This window comes from Poecile atricapillus, chromosome 16 (genome assembly GCF_030490865.1).
Source record: "Poecile atricapillus isolate bPoeAtr1 chromosome 16, bPoeAtr1.hap1, whole genome shotgun sequence".
Classification (NCBI taxonomy): domain Eukaryota; kingdom Metazoa; phylum Chordata; class Aves; order Passeriformes; family Paridae; genus Poecile; species Poecile atricapillus.
The window spans coordinates 2,047,948-2,074,404 of record NC_081264.1 but is presented as its reverse complement, the minus strand read 5'-3'; the positions used below and the strand labels follow the sequence as shown (position 1 = coordinate 2,074,404).

Genomic DNA, 26,457 nt, shown 5'->3' with positions numbered 1-26,457 from the left:
TGTGTCAGCTGCCTCTTCAAAACTCCCCAGTGGAGCCTGCAAACCTCCACAGCCCATCAGTGCATCCCAAGAGAACAGAGCCTTGCTTGGGACGAGCCTCAGGATCTCCAGCACAGCTCACGGTGTTTGCCCTACATACCATCCTCTCTCTCTGCCTCTCTAATCCAGATCATTAGTGATGTTCCCCCAAGCCCAGGACAGAGATTTAGGGATGCCAACATCATCTCTTCCACAGTCTGTTCACTTTCTAATTATCAGCCAGCAGCAGCGTTTCCTGCTGGAGCACCAGGAGGGATTAAAGAGGTGTTATCTTTAACACCTGCCCCCACACACATCTCCTGTCCTCATGGGCTGGAGAACATTGCCAAAGCAGGCAGGATAGGCTGGAGCCACTCAATTTGTGCTCAAATTAATTCCCAAAAAAACTTCACATGAACTTGTGATCAGGGGATCTCCTTGTGGGGATGCCTCCATCACCTGAGCCTCTCACAGCAGCACTGAGCCAGTGAACATTCCAGCACTCCAGCAGCCAACATCCCTCCCAAACCCCCATCCATGTGGGGCTGTGCCACACTGCAGAGCCAGCAGCTCATCCTCACAGTCCAGGAGCACAGGGATGAGCAGACACTGAGCCCCCAGGGCTCCCCACACTCCCTGGGATGAGAACCGAGCAGGAAAGCAACACCCCACTCCTCCATCCGTCAGCTTTTTAGGTAAAAACATGAATATAAAACTCTTAAATGAGCCAAATACAGACTAAAGGAATTTGGTTTTTTAATTGGAGAAGTGTCCCACACATTCTGACATATCTTAAGCCCCAGGATGACAGCACTGACAGAGGGAAAAAGTTATGGAGCTGAAAACTTATGTCTCGTTTCCCCAGGGAGATACACGAGTACAAAAAGTCAGGGAGTCCGAGCAGTGAAAAGTACATCGAGTTACTGCAATTCTTTTGTCCATGGCCATCTGCTGTGCTAACGGCTCTTTCTGCAGCCTGGCCCTTCAAACGAGGTTTTAATTCTTAAATACTGCTGGGCTCTTGCTGGGCTGCGTCCCCGCGTGCTCCAAGGGCTGCCGAAGCGGGATGGAGACCCGAGTGTGCTCTGGGGAGCTCCTGGGTGCTGCTCAGCAGCCAGGAACACACGGATGTTCCCCTGCAAGCCAAGCAGAGCTCCCCAGGGATGCCAGGTGTGGGACCAAGGCATCATCCCCCTCCTTCCTCCATCCCCACACCATGTGCAAAACAGGGATCGCTTTCACTGGATGCAGCTCACTACGTGCTCTCATGGGAATTTATGAAGCTGGAGAGCAAGGAGCTGTCTAAAGACAAAACCAGGTTTTCTTTAAATTTAATTTCTTTTTTTAAATAAATCTGACTTTACGAGCAGGCCCACAAAATTCCTTTCCTCCGTAATCCAGCTGAATTCCACGCAGACAGAGCGGAAAACATCCCAACAATTTCTAAAGCTTGCACGAAAGTAGGTCAAAAAACTTCCCCAATGTTTCAACAGCTTGAAGCAATTTAATTGCAAAACCAGTACCAAATGCTGACCCCTCCCTCCCTGCCTCCCCTCCCCAGCAGATTTACGAGGGTGGTAAAACCTTGCCAGCCAGATCCTCAGTTAAATGCAGTAACCAAAGCCTTGTATCTGGTCTCACAGAACTTGCTTGTGCTCTAAAGAGTCGTTCCGTGGTGTTACATTGAACAGATGCTGCCTCTGGATCTCAGGACTGCAGAATTCTACAGCAGCACCGCCTAACAGGGCTCATGGACTCGGAGACAGCCTGAAAAATAACGGGTCAAATCCAAAAATCCTTACTCAGGCAAACTCCCCCGGCCGCCAAAGGCATTACCCGGCAAATGGATGCTGTGCCTTTCATTCCCTTCCTGCGTTTCCCCATTAGTGGGTAATAATTGCATTGAATGCCAACATTCCCCACTGACTTAGAGGAGTGATGAATTCTCATCTACCCATCTACTCATTACAACAAGGAGCTAATTGCTCCACCTCTCATTAAGAATTCCTCAACACTGCCTATTCTGCATCCCTGGATTTTCAGCTGACCTTAAGTTTGCTCAAACAGTAACTGTCTGCACTGAAATTTTCCATGCTGAATATCGCCTTTAGGCACTTCTAGTCTTTTTTTATTTTTTCTTTTTTTCCTAAACAGGGAATTTCAGCCAAAACAACTCTGTCACTTCCAAGAACAAGTTTACAAGAAAATATGCCTTTCTGCAACATTCAGAAAGATTCTGGGAACTTTTTCTTTGAGCGTCTTCAGTACAGTTGATACATCTGGTAAGACTCTCTGCCAGCGATTTGCCTTTTGTTAACACCGCAGAAGTGTCCACCTCAAAGGAAAAAAAAATATTAATAAAAATCTCATCTTGGTGCTTGCCTTAGGGGAAATGACCTGGAACTGAGCAGAGTTGGGATCCTGGTTCTGGGAAGCTGCAGGAAAGGAGCTGCAAAGGGAAGGAAAAGGCTGAGATGGAAGGACCATGCACGTATGGAATATTCCAGGCCAACAGCAAGTGCCCCAAAACAATAAAATGTGAATAAATGCATGGTTTGGGCAGGTAAAGAAAAGCCTGAGAGCACCCACCAGATGATGAGGATGGAGCAATGCAGCCAGAGACCTGCTCAGCCAAGACAGAGCCTGTCCCAGGTACGGAACAGAGGGGCAGGTACAGCAAAGACAGGCTCCTGCTGCTTCCTACAAACAAGGGGAGGACAAGTTCAGGTTGTCAGAGTAGCCCACAAGCAGCAAGCTCCTCCAGTCCTCCATCTGCAGCTTTAATGCTCTTTCAGTGATTTGTTCAGCCGGCAGCCACCCGTGCTGACACTGCACACACGAGCGCACGTTTGGAGCCTCTTAAAAAGGAGCAAACTGCAAAAAACGCCTCCGATTACACGACGTGCCAAGGCAGGGAGGGAAATTTTTAATTGCCCAATTTGGCACTCAGCCAGGCAGCGGGGTCACCCCCGGCTTCAGAGGCACATTTTAAAGGTAATGGGGAGCTCCTGGCAGAGCCTGGCTCCTCCTCACTGGGGCTCAAACCTCCCTGGCATTCCCTGGGGCCAGCTGATTTCGGGCAGCTTTCACAGGAAATCTCTGAATCATCACCAGAGCCTGTTTTTGCATTTCTGTTTGTGGAGTTCCTTTAGGGGGGCAGAGGGGGTCCCCCGCCTGGGGCTGCAGGCACAATCCCCAAACCTCCTGCGGCAGCCCAGGAAGCACCTTGTCACCTAATCCAACAAACCCCAGGGGAATGGAACACTCACTCCACGCCTTTGAAAGCTTCAGCCTCTCCATTTTATTTTTTTTGCAATACCACTCATCCTCTTTCAACTACCACATGCAGTAAAGCACGTTCTGAGTCTTTCCAGCATGTCAACCAGGCAGGGATGAAGCATCAAGGTCCGTGTTAATCCCAGCAGGCAAGTTCCCTCTAACAGAAGACGCTGGAATAGTCCCTGCCAAATCCCAGCTATCCCTCAAGCAGGTAGAAAGCCCTCCAGGCCTAATGCCATGTGAAAAGCAGGCTCGAGTGTTGTAAAAAAGGCGTCTGCAGAAAAAAAATCCCTTTTCATACCAGTGCAATACTCCAGTGCACAGCACAAACACTGCACTGCTGGGACGGTGCCTACATCCACACCCATCACTCCTGCAGAAGTGGGAGCTGGGCACTACATCCGCTTACATCTGCTCTCCGCTGAGCATCACGTCAAAAATATATCATTTCACGCCAACTGGAAAAGCTACGTCAGCCAAAAAAGCAGGCGGGCAAGCAGTCAGTGGGACTGGAGCCACGGCAGCGTCGCGTGTTGGAAACACGGGGCCGGATCCTGAGCCAGGCCAACGCCGTCCTGGGGGCCCAGAGCCCCGGCTGGATGGCCGGGAAGGGCAGCACGGATGTGCCACCAAAGTTCCTCCTGTGCCTCCAGGAGCGACTGACGGGCTGCTCCCAGGTGGGATGTGCCCCAGGAAGCTCCAGCTCGTTCACTGGGTGATGCCAGGTGCATCCTCCAGCACATGGACAAAGATGAGGGGGAGGGAAAATCCACCACGGCAGCTTCTCCAAACCTCACTGATTTAAAAATAAAAAATTGAGGGGAAATGAAAAGACAAAAGCCCTTCTCAGCCTGGTGTTATCAAGCAGAGGAAATGAGACTTCTAAAGCTCCCATTCAGAGAGGAGTGGGGGAGAGAAATCCCACTCCAGACGCACTTGAACGAACAGCTTTTGAAATTGAAATGTTGCTCTTCAGAAACATTTAAATTTCCTGCTATTGCCAGGGAGGAGGCAGGAGAGCGAGGAGGAGCAGGGACTCCTCAGCACACACATCCCAGCGGGATACACACAGGGCAGCACTCGGCAGCCCTGTGAAGCAGGGATTTGTCTGGGAGTTAATCAGGATGGCACACAACATCAATATTGGGAAGCTGGCTTGAAGGGGAATCAAATTTAGAGGGGAGGGAAGGGAATGATTGAAGACAGCTCTATTTAACCACTACTGCTGCAAGTGAGATACACTTAAAGGCAGCTCACACTCCCTCCCTCCCTCACAACCATCACCCAGAATTATTTTCCCCAAATCCCGGAGACTGAGCTGCCTACTGAGGAGGAGACTGACTGATGGAAAAAGGAAATGCAAACAAGATCAAAAATGGTTTGAGCAGCGACTGAGCTGTGCTGTGGGACAACCCAGACCTCCTCTTGCACGCAAGAGCCATTCCACCAAGCCAAGGTTACCAACAACCCTCCCAAGACTCACAGCACTTCCAGCCCAGGATGAGGAGTCCCAGCAGCACAACCTCTCTTCAATCCCAGCCGTGCCAACCGTGTCTGCTCCCCAAACTGAAGTAACTGCTGCTAACGGAACCCGCTGAGCTCTGCCACAGCCTCACCAGCTCCGAGCCCCAATGGCTCACCCCATGGACAGCTTCACTCTGGCCCTGCTCTGCCATGTGGAGCAGGACATCCAATACCTCTCAGCTGTAAAAACCATGAGGGACACTGTGGGGACAACACCTTCACTGCCTGAGGAATCCACCAGCAGCCTGGCAGCCCTGAGGTGGCACAAAGCACACGCACTGAGCGCCCCAAACAGCCCAGGAGCAGCGGTGGGTGCTCTGCTGGCACCTCGGGACACACACGGGTGGGGATGGGGGACACAGCCCCAGCTGCTGCCACCCTGGACAGCACCCGGCAGGATCAGCACTGGCAGGAGCCCGGGTGGTGCCCAGCAGCCGTCAGCTGCACCGTCCGTCAGAGCCGGCTGCGCTCAATGCTTTATTGTTCTAATAATTGTGCAGACACGTGGAAGGGGCTGCCTCGACATTCACTGCTTGTTTGAGGAACCATTTCCTTCTCTGCTCTGCCTGGTTTTCCATCAGGAGGTCGCATCCTGCAGCAGGCGGGGGGACGGTGCCGGCCGTTCCCAGCGCCATCCGCAGCCGGCGGGGCAGGAGGGTGGGAGGAAGCAGAGTCCCCCAACACCAGGAAACACAGGCGGGTGCTGCTCCAGATCCCAGCTGGCAGCCAAGCCCTGCACTCAACGTGCCCAGGAAAACACACAACATAAAGAGTTTTGGGTTTACACGGAGAATTTTTATGCTGTAGTAACCTCCCCCCATCCAGCAGTTAGAGATGGTCGCAGGGTGCCAGGAGCATCAGGGTGTCCCAAATGTGTCCTTCAGGATTGCTCAGCTCTGCACCCACAGCCAGACCGACCACAGAAAAACCAAACACCAACAGGAGCACGGGACAGAGCAGTTCCCAAAGGCTCAGAGCAGAAACATCATTTCTACCTGTGAATGGCTGTGGGAGTTGCTCAAACCACAAACCTCTGCCCAGCCTGTTCCTGCAGAAAACCACGAAGCACCTCTGCTTCCCCAGACCAGGACATTACAGAAAAACCTGAACATCTCAGCTCCCATAGAAAGAATAAACCCACAGTGAATTTGTTATTATCTGTTAGCAAAAGCAGCAGCTTCCCACCAAGGCTGGAATTTCCATCTTGGTTTGGCAGGCACAGGGCTGTGAAATGATTACTGTGTTTACTTTTCCTTTGCTAACTATAAAATCCCATTCCACTGCCCTGCCAAGAATGACTGAAGCTAATAAAATTCAGGCATTTGGAAGAAAGCAATAATAAACCTCCCTTTTGGGGCCTTTATGATGAAATTTCCCCACTCCAATCAGCGATTATGCTGCATTCATGAACACTAGTGATGTCTCCAAGTGCACCCAGATTGACTCAAATCAATATTTAGCTTTGCTCGAGACTGGGAGTCTTTCTCCTTGTGGCAGCTGAAGGCAGAATCACTGAACAAGGCTAGAAGAAGCCTTTGAAAAAACAGCTTACAAGAATAGGAGGGAGCAAATATAGAGATATGTATTTGTATATTTATATATAAAAATGTAGGCTTTTCACTTACTTAAAAACCTATAAAAAGTGCACACACATGAATTCACGAATTTACAACTCTCCAAATATATTGAAAGCCTTTCATATAAGGCATTGTATATATTTATATACACATACCTGTCTATTCTTTAGGAGTTTTTAGTGTTTGAAAGCCTGCAATGTTCCTGTGTTTACATCTGCCACTTTCCCTGTTGCCGAGGCAGAAACACATTAGCTGCTGGGGGCAATCTGTTCTACATCATACCTGAGATGGCTGGCATGAGATAAAATAACACAGACCTGAAAACCAGCTTGAAATAAAAGCCTGTGCTTGCTTTGGTCACGTAACCACGTGGGACAGCTTGATCTGCACGAGGAAATGGTTCTTTTTTAAGCAGTCATGGGAACAACAGCGTCCAAAGCAGAGATCAGAAGGCAGAAAGGATCACTGCTGCTCCTCAGGGAACAGCACAGATGGAGAGAAATCAGACCCTGTTGGGGCAGTGACTAGAGCCTGCTGCCCAAAGTCAAGCCTAGGAAGCATTCCTGTGCCATGGCAGCAGAGAAATCTGCTGTGGGCATGTGCTGGATGCCACGGGCTCTGCAGTCCTGGGAGAATCCCTCAGGATGCAGCAGAGGACTGGGAAACACCACAATCACTGTCCATGTCCTCCTGCTGGGCACTGCCAGAGGAGAGTGTGCCTCTTCCTCTCAGGAAAGGGTAGCAGGTGCAGGATTAAGGGCAGATGAAGGCAGGCAGAACCTGGGCAGAGCACTGGCACCTGCAGAAGATGACCCAAGAGTAACTAGACAGAGGTCAGGACCGCAAGGAGGTGGTTCAGGCAATTTCATCCCACACTTCTTCTCCCCCACTAATTTCTACTTTTGCTCCACCAAACCTGGGGTAGGACAGAACACATTGCTCCTGCCCTGAGCCAGCTCTGCCGCTGGATAAAAGCCCATTTCCAAGGACAGAGGGAACAGGCTCCACTGTGCTCTCGCTCCTTATCCTCCTGGAAAAAGGTGCCAAGAATTAGAATTACATTTTTCGAGAGCAGCAGAACAAGCCAAGGGCCTGTCAGCTTGTCCTAAAACAACCCCTCTCTGCTCGCCGAGCACGCAGCCAGCATTCCTGACACACACCAGCGTCCATCGCCCCCCGGCCCCCCCATGCGGCACGAGGCTGCGGAGCCAAAAATCCCTCTGAATGTGCTCTGCCTAAAACACAGCCAAAGAGTTTTTCTGTTTAAAAAGCAAGTTTAGGTCCAAAAAGAAAGGAGGTTTTCAGCGAGTGATTTTAACTAGGCCCTTTGGCACTCGACAGTTCCTCTCTTGATATGGATGCTAAGGGTGTTAAGAGATGAGGCTCCACGAAGCACGAACGTGAAGTCACAGAGCTTTAGCAAGGGCTGTTGCCATGTTCAATATGTTATTACAGCTCCATCACCACAGGCACAAAGAGCAGCACCTCATCTCTGCCAAATCCATCTCTGAAATCACTCCCCCACTCCATCCCCTCCAGCAGCAGCAGGCAAACACCACTGATTGCTGTTGCATCTCCTCCACAGCTTCCACCCCACGCTGAGAAGGAAGGTATTAGCATGAAATACCCTCCTCCTCAAAACACAGCACCCAGAATCAATCTGATGGGTGTCACAACTCACTGGCTTTCATTGTGCCAGTCAGGACTGCTGATGGGCTGCACTTCCCAAGCAGCACCAAAAATGGGTTTGGTGCTGTACATCCACAGAGAAGTCACCCAAGTTGCTCCCAGGAAGATCCTTGAGTAGGAGGGGTGTGCAGGGATGCTGAACATCTGTGAGATGTATGTGCTTGCAAATTGGTTACAAGCTCCTGCTGCTTGGTCACCTGCACTAACTGGACAGATCCCACACAAGCCATCCTGGAGTGTGCCTGGATCTGGCGGGAGCTGGAGCGATGCTCCCTGCCCAGCAGCACCCACACCCCCTCCCAGAACATGAGAGAAAAGAAGAAAAACAGATCAGAATGAGACTTCAAGGGGGAAAAAAAAACCAGCCAGGATGTCCCTCTTGTTAGCAGGACCAAATTCTTTCCTTGACTTTCATTCCAAGAGAGGGTGTTTTTTTTTAACACAAATGAACACAACTGGCTGAGCACAGGCAAAAATAGCACAGCCATTGTCACCCTACACCATCCTCATGCTCTGGAGACCAGCATCAGTTCCTGCCATACCAACACTATCTCCTAGGTCCCACCTGAGGACTGACAAAGTAGAAAACTAGCTCTCCTCTCTCCTGAATTTCCAGGACAAAACAGGGCACATTCAAATTCTCGCTATCAGATAAAACAGATACATCAACACATACAAACACTTCATAGATGGAGAAGAAAAGTCTCCACGAATCCACACAGCTCAGCACACTGCCTACTGCAAGCACAGAGCCAGAAATATTTCTTCCAATTACAGGGGTGAGGCACACAAAGTCAGGGGACTTTCTTTCCCTCCAGCAGATCAGGTGAGATGTCGCACTGCGCGAGCCTGGTAATATTGACTGAGTGGAACAGAAAAGTCCAATTATGTAAATGATGAAGCAGGTTCCCAGGAAGCAGCCAGCCTTATCACACTGTCCTTCGCCACCACTGTGGCTTGAAAGGCAATTTAAAAGGTTGTTTTGGATGTCGATCACCACAAACGAGCTGAAGAAGGGTGAAACAACCTGTGCTTGAGGCACCATCAGCTCTCCTGTTGGTTTTCCAGCTGCACTGAGCCTTGGCCCTGGTGCCTGTGGCTCAAGGACCACTGCAGGCTGGAGCAGACAGGGCAGGGGACACCCAGGCTGCAAGCAGCTCTGGGAAGGGTCAGAGTGTTTTACATCCTGCCTCTGGAATGTTTCTGCAGCCCATGAGGGCTTTTCCTGCTGTACCTGAGTCTCTCAGACCATAAGTTCAGTTCTTTGCCCATGGGAACTTCAGCTGAGAAATGGAATAAAACCAATTGTCTTACAATCATGGTGCTCCTTCCCTCTGCCCCTCAGATAGGGGAGCCAAACATCTCACAAGGACTACGCAATGCCCGAAAGCATCTGGTTTTCAAATGAAACCAGCACGAGTCCATGAATGGGATGGAGATTCCAGATACAACACACCTCAGGCTGTTCCCTTGGCTTCCTGTCCACACTGGTGCATGGCAGGGGCTGCTGACCACCCCTGCAGCCATCCTGGCACAGTGGGCAATGGAACAGAGTGCCAGGCATGCCAGGAGAGCCGCTCTGCTTGAGCACAGGCACACGCTCCCAAAGGTGTGTGTTCACAGCTGAGCAGGGGTTGACACACTGACACTCATCCCATCCTCCCATGATTTGGAAATTATCTTCAGAGTAGGGAGGAAATCCAGCCAGAAGTGTTTGTGCTGTGGCAACGTGAACAACGCAAATATTTCAGCTTTTAAATATGTTTGGAATGACAGAGAATGCCAACATGTCCCTCATCTTCCCAGAAATAGCTTTGAATCATTGCTCCCCTAACGTAAATTCCCCACCCCACCAAATAATTTTTTTTTTTTTTTTTGCAACCAGATTTTTATCAGGCAGAAGTCGACAGTGTGAGCAAGCACACGGCAGACGGGTGGGTGTCAAACACGTCACAGGAGGATCCTCCTGGCTCCACAGCCCCGGCTCCACTCGAGCTGCTGCTCTCAACAGCCCCACACCCCTCGCTCCTGATGGGTGCCCAATGCCACTGGCTCGGCTTCACAGGGAGAGCCCAGCTGCAAGGAGAGTTAACAAGAACTGCTGCTCTCAGCAAGGGAAGGAGGACAAAAGCAGGAAAGACGTAGGTGTGTTTGTACCCGCTAGAATTGTTTCATTTCACTGCTCAGATCTTAGAGTTACTTCTATAGAAGTCCACTCCTCCAAGAAGAGGTGGGGAGGCCACACGGCACGTGCAGGCTTTGCATGGAGCACCCCACAGTCCTCAGGACAAGAAGTTCTTGTCATGGCACAGTGAGGAATTTCATTTTCCACAGGGCTGGTCAAGCCAGGCACTGGAACAGCTCTCTGCACCTCACTTGGGTTCTGGATAACTGGGATGAAGCAACAGGCTGCTGGCAGCATTGGTGTGTCCCCTGTCCATCAGTGCTCTCACAGCTCCACAGGATCCCTCTGCATGGGTGTCCTGCAGGGCTTGCTGGCAGCCAGCCCCTCCCCACCAGATGTGGGCACAGCTCCCCAAGGAAGCATCTCCCTCTCTCACAGCAGAGATGCTCAGCTGGGGAAACCAGACTTGCTCTGTGTCTCAGTCCCCACTGGCAGACATTCCCCAAAAGCCCATGAAACAAGCCCAGAGCTCTTTTGCTCAAGTGAAAAACAACCTCCCGTGGGGTAGGGAGAGCCCAGAGTGATCCCCGCTGCAAACTCAGAGGCTATGGGAGGACACACATCCAGGGACGGCCGACGCTCACAGCTTGTTCCATTCTCCAGCCCCTCTGCGCTATTGTTCCACAGCAATAAATCACGGGGAGGCGCTGGAATTCCGGGCTGTTTTCCCCAGGAGGGAGCCTGGGGTGCCGGAACCGAGATGCTGCCTGGCTGTGCCTGCCAATTCCCCCGGTGACCGCCGTGCTGAGCCCTCCACTCCCACGCATCCCGCCGGAGCACCACGGCTCTCCCGGTTCAAAGCGTGTCCACCCCCTCCGCTCCCTTCCCCCAGCCCTGGATTACTCAATTAGAGATTATGCTTTTGCCAGTTACCTCCAAGCCAACTGGGGCCTCTGCCAAGGTCAACACAAGTTCCAGCCAGTTTCATTAATAACTGCGAGACCAACCCACTGGAAACTCTGAGAGGTTAATCCCAGCAACAGATCAATGTTCCCATAACACAGGCACGGAGCAGAAACGCAACTGGTGATTTACCAGCCAGCCCAGCTATCTGTGCTGGGAGCTGTGGCACTGCTCCTCCACCCCATAGCAGGGCATACCCTGCTGCCAGAGACCTGAGCCTCCCGCTCCTCTCCCCCAGTGCATTTGTCAAGGGATGGAGCAGCTGCCAGGGAGCGGCACTGCCAAGGCAGCGGCGCAGTGAGGAGGAAGCAGAGCTCCCGAAAGGCCTTTCTGCTGTCCTCAGTGCCCACCAGCCTGTGGCCAGGGCAGGAGTTAGCAGGCTGGCCAAGAGCCTTTTCCATCCCACAGCCTGTCTTCCAGGAGTTCATTGTAAATTGGGCTCTGGGACGGGCAGCCAGTGTGAAATTTGGCATGTACGCTGCTGGCTTCAATGCATCATTAAAAAGGCATTTCAAATGTGTTAATTCCTCCTTTTTCAATTAATTGCTTTTAAAGCTACATTGATATGCATGAAAGCAAAATACCCTCTGCCCTAATTTCTGTTTTGCCATACCTATTTCCTGACCTTAGTGCTGTCTTTTCCAAGAGTACGCCCCCACACACACACACACTTTTCTTATTCCATTTTTCAGTCCATAACACAACAAAAACGGTCATGCAGAACGGGAAGAAATTAAAACCTCTGCACAATGTAAAGCAGAGCCCAAGTCTTAACAACACATGGCTTTTTAATTGCCTTTTTCCATGCACAGTTGTTAATTATTTTACAAAAGAGGGAAGTGGCATTGTCCCTTGTACAGATGGGGAAATCTGAGATAGAGAAAGGGGAAGAGACTTACCCGGTGACCAGCAGCCTGCCAGGGCAGATGGCAGCAAGGTTCAGGTTTCCTAAGCCTCCACCCAGCCCCATTCCCATGGGATTACATGGCTCCCTGTAAGTGAATTCCTGTCAGAGCAATAGGCCACTCATAAGTGCAGCCAGGCAGCCCTTGCAAAGGGACTAAATGCAGATCACGACTGACTCACATCCTATAGGAAGGAGCAGCAAGCCTCGTATGTGGTGGAAGAGCAGGCTTGAAAATGGGAAGAAGAAGAAGAAGAAGAAGAAGAAGAGAGAAAGCACAACAGGAATAAGAAGAGATGGAAAGGGAGAGGCAGGATGAAGCTCCAGCTCTGGAGAGGGGAGAGCAGGCTCTGGCTGACCAGATGTGCCATGCTCACTGTCCCTGAGAGGCAGGATCATGGGCAGCACCAGCTGTACACTGTGTGTGCAGGGACAGGGATTGTGCACAACATCACTGGTCTGCTCTGGGGCTGTCTGCTTCACTCCTGGCTGCTGTTACCTGAGAGAGGTCCGTGACATTACTGGAAAGAAAACAGAAGCCACCAAGGGTCCTGGGAAGCAGCTCCTGCCTCTCTGCCAAGAACACACCTGGCAAAGCCACATCATAGCAGCTTTTCCAGTGAATCCCACATCCAGGCTTGCAGTGATTGAAGAAACAGCCCTGCTTTAGTTGTTCTGGTTACTGTCAGCCAGATAAAGGGAGAACCTTCTCAGGGGAAAAGCATCAGCCCCAGCTGGCACAGAGGGCATGGGGAGGTTTCATTTCTCCCCAGCAGACCAAGCTCACCAGAGCCCTCAAGGCCACATCCAACAGCAGGAGCCCAGGACCACAGCACTGAAGCAACATAACAAAACACAACAGCAGGAAAAAGATGCTGAAATGGGGTAAAGAAAACAACCTTCTGCCTCTGGCTTGAGAAGAAACACCGGTGTTTGAGGATATGAGCAATGTGAGGTTCTTAAGGAAAGGTTGTGTGTCTTTTACTTGGCCAAGTGAGATTTAGCTGAAAGCTGCTGCTTTTGAAAGGCACGCTGCCCAAAAGTGTGTCTGCTTTCTCCAGGGAAAATGCACTGATCCAAGAGCTTCTCCTTTACAGCCTTGCTTGGAGGGAGGCTGCAATGATACTGAACAGGGTTTAAGGGGCCCTGCTCCTCCTGTTTGGGAGAGGTAAATGAGGAACAAAAGACACAAGAAATCCATTTCTCTTCGGGGGAGGAAAAACTCTGAAGCCTGTTACCAGCAGTTACCCCATCAATTGTTCTGTCTGTGTTCAGAGCATAGATTATGGCTGTAAACAAAGGCCTTGGAAACGTGCAGGAATGGTGCTGACTTCTCTCCCCTGGGCTGAAGGTTATCCAGTTATCAATGGTTATTAGGGATGTGCTAAACTTTTATCCCATCACAGACCTGATTCTGCATCTCAGCTCAACAGCTGCTCTGAGACCAGGAGAGACCAAGAGGTTTCCACTGCCTGAGAACAACATCCATTACAGCCACATCCCCTGGGACAGTCAGCCTGGCGCCCAGAGTGTGTAACCAAACCCCTACCCTTTTTATTGAGGGCTTTGTGGAGCTCTTACTGTGCAGAAATGAGCTCAATCTGCAAAATCACCATGAAAACCAGTCCTAGCACTATTACCCCAGTGAGTAAATTGAGCTCCTCCCCACGCAGTGACTGCAACAATGAGGAATGGGGTAACGGGTAAGGAACAACTCCTGGGATACTCTGAACAACCAGCAGGGTGTTCAGCAATGCTGGGCTCACGTGGTGCATCTCACCCAAAGAGCTGCCCCAGATAAAGTGTTGAGTGACTTTGTCAGACACTGAGTCAACAGCAAAGACAGAACAGCAAATATCTCTCTCCAGCTCTGGTCACTGCCACACATGTCCTGCCACCATGCGTGTGCCACTGCTCTGTGTCACACATCTCCCTCAGCACAGAGACTCTCAGGAAGGTCTTTATCATCCCTCCCAGGTGGTGAGTTCAGAGCCCAGTGCTGAATTCAGCTGTGGCTGGCTCAGTGTGGCTGCAAGAAGAGGTTCTGGCTGTGTCCCCAGCCCAGAGCTGTGCCCAAAGGGCAGCCTCAGCTCTGCATGTCCCCTGTACCCACAGCCAGAGCAGCTCCTCTGGCATGCTGAGGGGCTCAGAGCAATGCACACATTGGCTGCAGGAGCTTTTCCTCAACCTTAGTGTCCACCAGCTAGTTAAGAATCTAGAAACTAATCTAGTTTCTAGACTAGTCTGAGGACAACTGCTCAGGACTAACACCCAAAGACTGCTATTAAGCCAATTTGCCAAGCTGCAAAGGCTGATATACCCTGTGTCCCAGACTTGCCTCCTGCTCCCAGCCACCTGAACAGCACTGAGATCATCCAGTCTTGCAGTGAGCTCCATCAAACCCATTCTGGAAGCAACCCCTGCTAGTTCAGAGCAACTAATCCCAGCTCCACTCAGGCTCTCACCAGTCAGGGACACATTTTCTTCTTCCTTCCAGACTCTAAAATTACAAATGGCTCCACTAAAAGCATAATCTTGTCTTGCTGAATTGCATCTCAGCTCTCTCTCTCTCTCTTTCATTAACAAATGTTTTAAGCCCTGTAAAATCCATGTACTTCTTGGAAACGTGTCACAGACCAAGAAGCAAATGCAGCCCCTAAACTGATGAACTAATTCCTCAAGAGCAGCTCTACCTATTAGAAACAAATAGTTGAGACACTCCATGGTTTTCTGGTGAGAGGCAAAACAGAACTGCTAGTGGGAATAATGTGAAGACAGGAAAGTCATCCTGGTTTCCTCCTATCTTTGGAGAGGGCTATTTTGTGTTTCATGGACAACAGCGCATTTTCCCCATCAGCCACCCAACCAACACCCCCTGAGGATGTTCCAGAGCCTTCAGGCCCCCCTTGGCATCTGAACTACTCCAGAGTTAAATATCCTTCTCATTAAAGAGAGGTCAGAGGGATCTCAGGTAAAGCCCACCAGTATTGTACAGATAAGAAATGTCTGAATCCCCCAGCAATCCCAAGGAAGAGCTCTCTTGTCCATGTGTCATTTCAATCAGCTCCCACAGGGATACAGCAAATCATCCCCATCTTCCTGGGTAAGAATTCCACTTCCCTTTCACTTCACTGAGGACTGGGGCAATTCCCAAACTCAGCCTGCAACTTCACCAACCCTCAGCACAGCATCAGAGCTCCCAGCACATTTATCCAGCAAGACTTTCCTGCCAACCATGTCCAAACTGGAGGTAAAATCAAATACAATTTACCCCAAGAGAAGATGAAAGTAAATCCAAACAGGCACACAAGTAAGGGATTTCTCTTTGCAACATTTATTCCTTGTGCAGAGGGGACAATTGTAAGTAAATGATTTGCTTTGTTAAATGAGACTGGGACAAAGGAGGCTTTCCTGGGGAAGATTATATTAAAGAACCACCAGAAACCGATTCCAGCCCTTCAAACACCAATATTAAATAAAGAGATGTGATAAATGAGAAGCGTCAAGTAAAAATCAAATCAAGGCAGAGTATCCAGAAAAGCCAGACATGACCATCCTTAATTCAGCTTACAGGAGCTTCCAAATTGTTCTGGTGCATCTAACAGCCCAGTAGAAAAAGCTCATGACTGTAAGAGTTACAGGGAAAGCTGATATGCTTCTGTTCCCCTAAAATGGTCACCCCACCTCAGGGAAAACCATCCAGTACCTCCAAGCACTGCTTGATGCTTTGGGAAGCACGATCTACACTGAATTCAGCAGCAGCTCAGAGCCTCAAAGGCAGCTCTACACAAGCCCAAAATGCAGACCCAGCCATCAGCTCCTTACCTTTGAGAGATCCTCTGTGGCTCCCTGCTGGCTCTGGCTCAGGAGAGGCGAGTGCCGCATCAGGGGGTCCTGCAGCAGGTCCAGGCGTGGCCTCTTGGTTTCAATGAACTCCAAGTCCGATGGCTTGGTCAGGTCAGAGAGATAGGAATGGCCCTCGGCTCTCAGGTGCAGCTCCTGAGATCTGGGGACAAAAGGGAAAGGAGCCTTTAGAAAAGAAACAACCTCTGCTCTTCCCCTGCTCCACGACTGCAAACCACTCGAGGAGGACGGGGCTCTATTTTCCAGCAAGATCCATGTGGGGAGGCCAGGTGGCCCTGCACTCAAACATCTCAGGTCTCTGCAGACCCAAAGGCACAGCCCCATAGCTCGGCTGCTGGAGCAGGACCAGCACCACCCTGCTGTCCCCCTCCTCAGCATCGCTGCTGTGTCACCTGGAAAGCCCTGCTGTCATCTCCTGTGCCTGCAGTGCAGTGGGTGGCTGTCCCTGCACCAGGACAAAGTGAGTGAGGCTGCAGGTCTGAGCCTCCCCTGTCATTACACACGGGTTGGACTGGTCAGGAAAAGGCAAAGCTTGGAAAATCCTCAAATCTACCCCATAAATCCTTCCCTGCCTCCAAGACCAGGCTGAGCCCCCTTCTGCCACATTTGGCTTATTCAGCCAAAGGTACTTGCCCCACTGTTTATATTTAGAGTCTTCTATAGGAATACCGAAGATTATACGTTGGGGAAAAAATGCCTACTCCTCCGTGGCTAGACAGTAGGGATTTATTTTTCCAGGATGGGGGAGGAAAGAAACCAGCCACATGTATTTGCACATCTCTGACACAGAGCTGGCAGGCTGCAAAGGCACATTATCCAGTGATAGCAACTGCACCATCGAGTCACATCGAGCTCAAACATCTTTTACCTGTTAAATATGATGCAGTTGGTAACACCTGGAGAATGGGCTTGGTTTTGCTTTTTTTTCAACAAATGTTGAACTTTTTTTGTACTCCTACTCCTACTTTTGCAGGATTCTCTTGTGGGAATTGTAAAGGATCCTACAAAAATACATTAAACCTTTTACTATGCCCTAGGATCAGCTTTGCTGCAGCAGCTCCAAGGGTGTGTTTTTAACACTTCAGGCAGAAGTGTCTCTTAAAAAAAAATAAAATGAAGCACAGGAGAGATTCAAAGCTTGTGAAAAAACATGGGGTGTTTTTCTTTTCCCCTTAAACAAGATTGTTGCAATTCTCCTGAGCTGGTGGTAAAGTGTCCTCCCCAGTTACCAAACTCTAATAAACCTGACAACTTTTGGAGCTGCTTGAAGGGGAGGGAGCATAGAACACAGGGGGTCTTATGCATCGTTTGCCCCCACGCACAAACTGCAACTGCTGACATTAAAAACCTCAGAGAAGATGGCAAAAAGGGAAGGATCCAGAGTGCCCTGAAGCCAGCAGCTGTAACAGCTCTGGATAACATCCAGGGAGAGGATCTTGTAGAAATCCACCCTGAGCACTGCCCTAAGCCCTCCCCTGCAGCAGCATGGCCAACTTAACCCAGCCCCAGGGAATCAAGAGAATCAAGATAAAATTGGGGGAGGTTAGTGTTTAATTAAACATCAACAGCAGGCACAAAGCACATGCATGCCAAGCTCTGCTGCTGTGGGTCTGGGGTTGGGTTCTCAAACAGAATCTGGCTCATCCTCTTCCTCCTCCCCAGCAAGAAGGGGACAGGAGGATGGTGAGGCTGCAGCACTGCCTTTGGTGCTCCAGCATCCCAGACAGAATGTACAGCCCACACAGCAAACCCTCCAGAGCTGAACAGCCCTGAAATCTGGCACTGAAGCACAGCTCGCTTCACCTGCAAACACTTCCATGCTGAATGATTCTCAACTTTTCTCAGCAAGCCCAGAAATCTCTCCTGGCACCTCTCAGGTTTCCTGCTGCCTGGTCCCAGACCTTCATGCAATGCCCACAGCTGCACGCCGGCATTTCAGGCTCTGCTGTAAAACCCAGGAACAATGAGCAACTGTTGAGCTGGGCAGGTGCTAAAATATTCCAACACCCAAGGCCCTGCTCTAGTGAGGCAATTAAAAATCAGATGTATTTATTTTCACTTCTTTCCCCTTTTTAAGGCCATATAACCAAGAAGCTGCTAATTGACAAAGGACGGCACCAAGACCTCTGCAGTTGTCAGGAACTCGACACAACTGCTCCACTCATTAAAACCCCATGGATTCTGAAGATAAGAGCACCACTGAGCTTCACAAAGGCTGTTACTCACAGCGAGGCAGGGGCCACGCCAGGGAAAGCAGCTGCAATGTTATAAGGTGCTATTTTATTTCCATTTCCACATCCACTGGAACGGCTATTAACTTTATCCACTGGAATTTCCAGCCGCTCCCGAGATTACTTTGCCCAACACAACCCGCTCAGCCTGTCCTGGCTGCAAACACAAATGCTTTTGCTTGAAGCCTTCACACCTTTCACTCTTCACATCCACACCTGCAGCAAGCTCTTTACAACAGACTTTTATATGGCAATGACGCTGCTGTCAGTGCAAAAATGACTCTGCCTGAAAAACCCTCCCGCTGCATCGAGTTTGGGGTTTGCTGAATTTTTCCAAATAGTTCCCACCCATCTGGTTTATTCCAGAGATTCCTACTTCACTGAAGGGAAAGAGTGTTTTTAATTGCATGTGAGTTGTGCATAATTAAATGAGGCAAAGCAAATGCCAGCATTAATTATGAAGTGGGACAGGTTAGTCTTCACCTGAGTCCTTCACCACAAACACCGAATACTCCAGAGAAGCAGAGCAGCCTGAGATGTGCTGACACACAAGGCTGGGTGCTCAGGGTTTGCCCAACTTCCAACCACCCCCACACTGCTCAGGGTAGGTCCAGAAGGCCAAGACAGCCCAAGATGAGACCTTTGGTTTATTACTAACCCAGCAGACGAACCGCACCTTCCCAGCTGCAGAGCTGCGTTACTCATTCACCGGGGCTGGTTCCTCAGCAGACTCACAGAGGGAGGAAGGCAGGAGCAGATAAAATCCTACAGCAATGTGGGATATCACTCCAGCAAGTGTACGAGATGGGCTGAAAACACAGGCTGCCTGGCAGCTGGGCATCAAGGAATCAAAGAATCCTTAAGGTTGGAAAAGACCTCTAAAATCATTGAGTCGAGTCATTAAGCTGAGAGCTGGGGAGAAAGGATCAAATGAGATATCCTGAGCTGCCCTTGGTTGGGAATTGTAAGAGCAGTCATGATGAGATCTTACCATGAGGGATCTCACTTGTACTTTCCTGAAGTCAAATCACTGCCAAATGGGCAAGTACAAGCTTCAGAAGGCCAAAGACACTCCCTCCTCAATAACCCACTGTCTCTGGCTCCTCAGAGCAGCACAACCCTCCCCTGCTCCTCACACCTTCCCATTTCTGCAGCAGAAGGTGGCTGCAGGAGGAATGATGGCTATTCTGCAACATCCAGCAAATCCAGCTTGACTTCCTGAAGCCTCCTGCACCGAGGGCTCAAAATATGGGTGGTGATTCTGAGCCAGCTCCCACCAACATCCCAGCAACAGAGAGCACTTAAAGAGCTGCTCCCATCTGTAAATACTGTTCCCTACACCATGGGGATAACAACATAACCAGGCTGGAAAACTGATTCTCAATGTCTCTTGGAACCAGAACCATGACAAATGATGGCTTTGCTGAGGCTGTTTATTTCCTTCAGCTAAGATGGTTTGGTGGGAAATTGTCTCCAAAAGTAAGTTCTAAAAACAGTATTCAACCCCCACAGGTATAGACAAACAATAAAATGCTTTTGAGAGACAGTAATATAGAAAAACCACTGGTGTTGAAATGAATTATTTATAGCCAACGCTAAGATTTGTCAGAGGTTTCAACAACACCTTTACAGCTAATGAAAGCCAGAGTGTGAGACTGGGCAAATTGGGACCTGTTAAAGAGAGGAACTGGAGGCTTTGTAGGAGCAAACCTACCACCAGGGACCTACAAAAACATGTCCAGGACCAGCTGATATATTCCCTTTACCATCTAGGTGGAGAGGGAGATAAACCATTGTGACTTGATGGGAAGATCTGCATGTCTGGGCGGGAAGACAGAGCTGCTCCCACGCCCTCAGCAAAGTCTGCCAGCAGCAGGACTGAGTCTTCCCAAGCCAAAGGTGTGGGACAGCCTGGAGCAGGATGCTCAGCTCACCATGAGGCTCAGCTGAAGGACTCCCAGGACTTCAGCAGCTCTGACCAAGCACCCACGTGCATCCTCGGGATGTGCATTCCCACACAAGAGCAGGGAGCAGTGTCTGGCTGCCCTGCACAAGCCCTCAGCCACCTTCTTCCAAGCCAAGTGCAATTTAGATAAGGGCAGATGCTTTATTTAAAACTTGCATATTAAAGATCCCCATACACAGAGCCTGAATTATTCATGGGCAGCACCAGCAGAAGCTTTAATACAATGGCACTGCCTCACTCAAGATGAAGAGAAGGAATATTTGTCTCTCCCCACATGCATCCAAAACTGCAGCCTGCCAGTAAAGCCCTCCTAACAGTCCTGGGTGGCTGGAACATTCCTGACCCAGTGGCTTCAGGGACATCCCATGCCCTTGGCCACCCTCCCTGTCCATGCATGGACATGCCAGGCAGCTCACACCAGAGCTTGCAAGGTGAGGCTTGTCCCCAAGTGCCTCCACACCAGCACCTGCCCTCTCCAGATGTTGTTTTCCTGCGTTCAATTATGAGGAAGAAAAAACCGCAGCTCCTGGTACATCATTTCCAGTGTGAAAGACACAGATATATGGTTGTGGGGATTTCAGCCGCACCGCCGCTCACTCCTGAGAAAAGGATCACCTTTAAAAACGGAAACTTAATTAAAAACCATAAATAAAAGCAAATTGGTCATGCTGTTACCTTGGGAGCAGCTGGTGCCATTTGGGCCAGCACAGATGAAGACCGAGAGCCGCATGTGATTTCCTGCACCACGCACGCCGCCCCAGCTTCCCTCCCCTCCCTGGGCTCCAGGGCCAGCAGGATTCACCCCAACAAGAGGCACGGTGATCTGGCCTGCTCTCCACACTGCACCTGGCTATCTCAGATGGCTGCAGAAACACAGCACATGTTCAGTGTATCCTAAATGTCACCCTGCAGATCGACACCGGGCAGACTCTTTGTGCCTGCTAAGCAGAACGGCTCCGAAGGCAGAGCATGGTCTCCTGAGCTGGGAAAATAATCTATGAAAATAGTGACTCATCTTATTCTGGATAAAGGTGGAATACACTGTGTTAACACACATACCATTTATTTACAGTCACATTTTCTGCCAGAGAAGCAGAGAGAAGTATCCACCCCAGCATTCCTGCATTAATATGGAACCTTGCTCTAAAATCTTAACACATATGAAAAATAAGAAAAATCCAGTTCCTTGGCTTTTCAGATCCCTCACCCTCTGGCACCTGCCATTTAACATTCAACCCAGTTTTTCTCACTTCTTTTGAGGACCAAAATATATATAGAAGAGGGGAAAAAAGCCCTAATCCTTGTCACCTTGCCAGGACATTCCACTGCAAGCATTCATGGTACGACTTGTACCAACAGCAGATCCTGAAATATTTCTCTTCGCTCCTGCAGACCAGTTGGCACAGCCAACTGAAGAAGCTAAGGGGAAGTCTGTGGATCCTTCCAAGAAAAAGCCTGGTACCAAAAAAACCATCACGGAAAGCAGCACATCCCTGCAAAGACAGGCAGAGCCAATTTTCCCTACAGCAAGAGATTCAGAGTGGTTCAGGTTTTCCTTCCTTCTTCCAGCCAGAATTACTGCACAGGGAGTTCTATTCTTTGCCCAGCCACCAAGGGGTGATGACAACTCTTGATTCTGACGTACATGGAGAAGGGCAGTCTGCAACTTCCCAACAAGCTTCTTGCCCAGGAGGCCCCAAAATGCAGGACCATTTCAGCATTCCATTCCTTCCAGCAAGTTACCACTCGACGCCTTTTTGCCACCAACACTTGATTCATCCTTAACACATTGTGCCCATGGTGAAACACTTCACCTCTTGTTCCCTTTCCACTGAATCACAACAAACCACCATGCTGGTGGCTACAGCAAAACTGCAGCCAGGAGACACTGAAAACATTCCCAGCTGTAGGAAGACCATCCAAGCAAGCCCAAATGATTTCTGTGGGATTTCGAGCATCCCAAGGTCAAGCCTCCAATACCACACGCCAGGACAGCCTGCAGAGGCTTTAGAGATCTGTCCAAAGTGAAGGTAAAGCCAAAATAGGGGATAACCCCCCAAAACCAGCACACCAAGTGAATCCCTGCAGTTTCCAGAACAGGAAGGCAAACAGCAGCCACTCACCAGGCAGGTGGGCTCAGAGGAACTGGGACTGAGCAGCACGAGGGCTGCACCACCCTGCCGTGGGCAGTGCCCTGGATGATTGCAAGGCAGGTGATGGCAGGGCAGGGATGTCCATCAGGGAATGCACACAGGGCTGGATCTCCAGCACTGTCAGCCTGCCACATCCTACTTGTACCAGACTCGTAAGCTGATATCCTTAAGGAGCAGAGAGATCCTGGAAGTGCATCAGCCAGCACAACCAAGAGCAGACAGGCTGCTGCTTCCTCTGAGCTCCCGGAGCAACGGGGGATTGGAAGGGTTCCCCTCTGCTGACACTTGCTTCAAGGGGAGGATTGTCACATGCCCACCATCACTGAGTGCCAGCTGGGCTCTCAGGCAGGGAACCACAGCAAGAGTCTTCCTTTCAGACACAGCACACCCCTGTGCTTCCCTCCACTCACCCCTGTGCCGTGTTGTGGATGTTGTTTGCCTTGGTCTCCCCCCTCCCAGCCCCTCATGCCGAGAGCCAGCTGCCTCTGCTCGAAACCATCAATCCCAGCCCAGGAGCAAAGCCAAGGCACTGAGCCTGCCAAGGGGACTCAGCTGCAGCCACGGCTGCCATTGCCACCCTCCCTCATCCAGGCTCTGCTCTCTCTGCACCAGGAAAAGCCACAGCTATTTCTTGGGGAGGGCACCAATCACCAACCCAACCTGCTCCAGGAGCTCCAGGGTCTTGGTCCTGGAACCCTCAGGTGAGCAACCAGCACCCAAAGGGCCCCTCTTCCAACACAGCAGGACCTGTGTTGTCTGAGCAGCTCCTCAGACCACCAAGGTAAACCAGAAAAGTCCCCAGAGAACGGATTTTTAAATGTAGAGCTGAAAGACGCTGAGCAACAGCAGCTGGCTTTGAAAAACAGACTAATGCTTCCCCAGCCCCAGCAGCACCCAATCCAAATCACCTCAATAACTGATTACATTGGATTGAAAATTTCTTTACAATTTTTCCTTCAAAGACCTCCCCCTCCCAGCCCTTTTTGCATCCCCAGATGCCCCCAACAATTTTCAATGAGTCTATGTCCCAGCATTCTGGCACAAAATGTCAACTGAACTGAAGCAGTATTTTTAGCTTTACTACATAGAATAATTTTTGCAAAAGTACTGTTTTTTGGATGTTAAGGGGAAAAGGGATGAAATGTAAGTTATTATAAGAGTTTCTTTTTATAGCATGCCAAAACATCACCGTTCAGGTTGAAAATGAGGTACCATGGTAAGCATGTGGATGTGTAACATCCCCTGACAACTTTGATTAACATTTACCCACATTCCAGTGATTGTCAACATGAAAAAAAAGTTTGAGGACTTTGAAACATTTGTAAGCCAAAGGCAGATGCCTGGGTGACCACACCAGATCAGGCATGTGGTACAGCAGACATCAAGGTTTGCAGTTGGACTTTTTTTTAGTGATACAGAAAAACCCAAGATATATTTTTTAAAAAAGCATATTACTGGAGAGCAGAACTGCTTCTCCATTTTGCAAACCATCAGTAGTGTGAAAAACAAAAACAGGCAGGAGCATGCTGCTGGGTCCTCTTTACCCATCTCCCCCAAATTTAGCTAAATCTGACCCAATTCCAGATTAACTGTGTTACTCTGTGCTAAGAAATCAAAGCACTGAGAAATCAAAGCGAGCCAAGGCAGTGCAACATGCTGCAATAAATTCTGGGTTATCAAAAGTGGCACAACCCTCTGTGCATGCAGGTGCCACAGGCATAACCCAGAAGGGCATGTCCAGATGCAAAATGAACTTTTGAAGCTACTTTTTGCCTCCAAATTCTTACAGGTTTGTTTCTGCTGAGTACCAAGCTGAACCCAACCTACTAGAAAAAGAGGATCTTGTCTGTATTTATTACACATTCAGCACCCTGAATTCTTACTCCTCCTCCCCTAACAATGATAATTTTAGAGAAACAGATTCATCTCGGACTCTGCACTGGTTTTGTTCTTAGCCTAAGGAATAAGCATTAGAAGAATTGTTTTGCACATATCTACTGTAGAAAGGCTCTTATTTCACTTCCAGGCCAGTTTTTCCCCAAACCACTAAATATCAAATGCAGAAGAGAAACTGTGAGAGAGAGCAGAGTTTTGCATTGAAACAGAGAGTGAGAGTGATGTCCTTCAAACAAATCAGCTCCTGTGGTTAAAGCATGTACAGCATTCCCAGCCACAGCACTTGCCTGACTTGCACCTAAAAACTCTGCCAGCCTCCCATGAGGCCACAACAGGAAACAGGGAGAGGCATGAAGGGAGCAGATAGGAAAAAAGCAGCTCAGAGAAAGTTGTGAGGGGAATGCAGAAAGAGAAACAAAAACAATGAAAGCAGGGAGGAAGAGCAGCAGCAGAGGAAGCGGAGATGGGGGAGGAAATGAGTTCTTCTCACTCCTCCCTGCAGCCTCGGGAGCCACAGACCAAACCCGACCACACGGCTTCATTTCCTATGCTGAAGAACACAACACAGCCAGTCACAGCAACCAGAAGCTTCACAGAAGTGAGGGGGTGGTGCTTTTGTTGTTTGTTGTTTTCAAGACTTCTTTAAAACACATGACAGTCAAAGGTAAGAAAGCAGAAGGCAAAGGTGCCACTTGATTAGGTAGGAGAAGGAAGCTGAACTGGTGGCATGGCCAGTACCCAGAAAGAGCATCCCATGGCCAGGTCCCTCCCAAGGCTCTGCTCCCACAGAATGCAGGCAGGGTGTCAGTACCTTTCATTGCCCGGCTGGAACTCGGAGAGCAGGGACGGCCTCCGCCGCTGCGGCTGCATGATAGACCCTGGCGGGAGGTGGGAAGCAAAATCCCTGGAATGATGCTGGTACTCCAACAGCGCCACGTCCTGCAGGAACAAACACAGGAGAGCTTGTCAGGCTGGTGGGAACTCTCAAGCAAGCACAGAACAACTCAAAAAAACCCCATGTGGATATTCCTCCTTTGAAGCACTGTGGCACAAAGCTCGGTGCTTTGCCCTCCCCAGAAGGTTCCCAGTAACTCCCAGTCCCACATTGTGTTGGAGTGGTAACTCAGCCCCTTGTTTGATCTGCCCCCAGCCTTTTCCTGGGGCTGCAGGCAGGGCTGGCTCCTGGGAAAGGACCCCTGCAAGCCCAACCCAGCCACTGAGCACCCACACACGAATTTTTGGCATCCAAGCAGTCCTGATGACAACTGTGAAGCCAAGAGTAAGAACACGCAAAAACAAAATTAAGTCACAGGATACTTTCAGCTTCAATAGTCCACACAGCAGCATGAAGAAAGAAAAAAAGAGGGGGGTAAAAAAGGACAGAAGAAAAAAATCACAAATGTTATCTTGAAAATGTTACTTTAAACACAGCTCTCCTGGGCTGAGCTCAAGGGGTTTGAAAGGACAGTTTGCTACTTATTATGTGTACGTCCCTTTTGTTCCTTGACCCTTGGAGAGTACAGTACAGTATGTTCCTGATTTTAATTAAATAAGAAGCCCTCCTGCTCTGTGCCACAGACTGATTCCCGCAGCAGTATTTTAGGCAGCTACGTTCAACTGCTATTTTTTATTTGCAGATAGATACTTGACCAGCAGACTAATCATCTAATTAACTAAGACCTTCAGCAATGGCATAGAAAACCCTGTCACAGAAAAACCCTGGTAACACTGACACACATTTACCTTAGAAGAACCAATTCCACCTGGGAGTCTATTTTTGAACAGTTCTCAACTGGAACAAGAAAGCTTTAGCTTCCTCAAAAAGAAAAAAGAAATTTCAGGGTCTACAGAGAAAAAGAAATCAATAAATAAGACACCATGTGCACTTAGCTGATATGGGCAGGGGGGTCTCAGCCCCAACAGCTGCAACAGGAATTACTTGATCTGATGTAGTGAAGATCAACATGCTCCAGCCCTAGGGAAGCTGGGGAATTGCCTCAGAAAGGTGCATGGCAGGCAAAGAAAGGGTTTGGAAGCTTGAAGAGCAACAACCTGAGCCTGGAGATCCCTTCTCCCTGGCTGCAAGTGAGAAGAGCAGCCTAGAAGTGGATGTCGTGCTGTCCTCCAGCAAGTTGTGGAGTAGAAGGGAATATCAAGGCCCAACATGTTTGACTGTCAGAGAGTAAAACAAGAGTTTTTCTGGAAAGTCAGGAAGAAGATCAGAGATTATGAACATTTGGCCTGGGAGAGCCAAGAAAAGCAGACCCC

General features: G+C 49.7%; 1 protein-coding gene across 11 annotated transcripts in view; it reads right to left on the bottom strand.

Moving 5' to 3' along the window:
• NCOR2 (nuclear receptor corepressor 2) overlaps window positions 1-26,457 on the bottom strand; it is a 227,268-nt gene that overhangs the window by 119,368 nt on the left and 81,443 nt on the right. For all 11 annotated transcript variants that reach the window (XM_058851341.1, XM_058851345.1, XM_058851346.1 and 8 more), the window contains exons 3-4: window positions 25,001-25,128; window positions 15,905-16,085 (exon numbers count right to left, since the gene is read on the bottom strand). In XM_058851341.1, coding sequence (XP_058707324.1) covers window positions 15,905-16,085; window positions 25,001-25,128 — 309 coding nt within the window. The remainder of the gene's footprint in view (window positions 1-15,904; window positions 16,086-25,000; window positions 25,129-26,457) is intronic.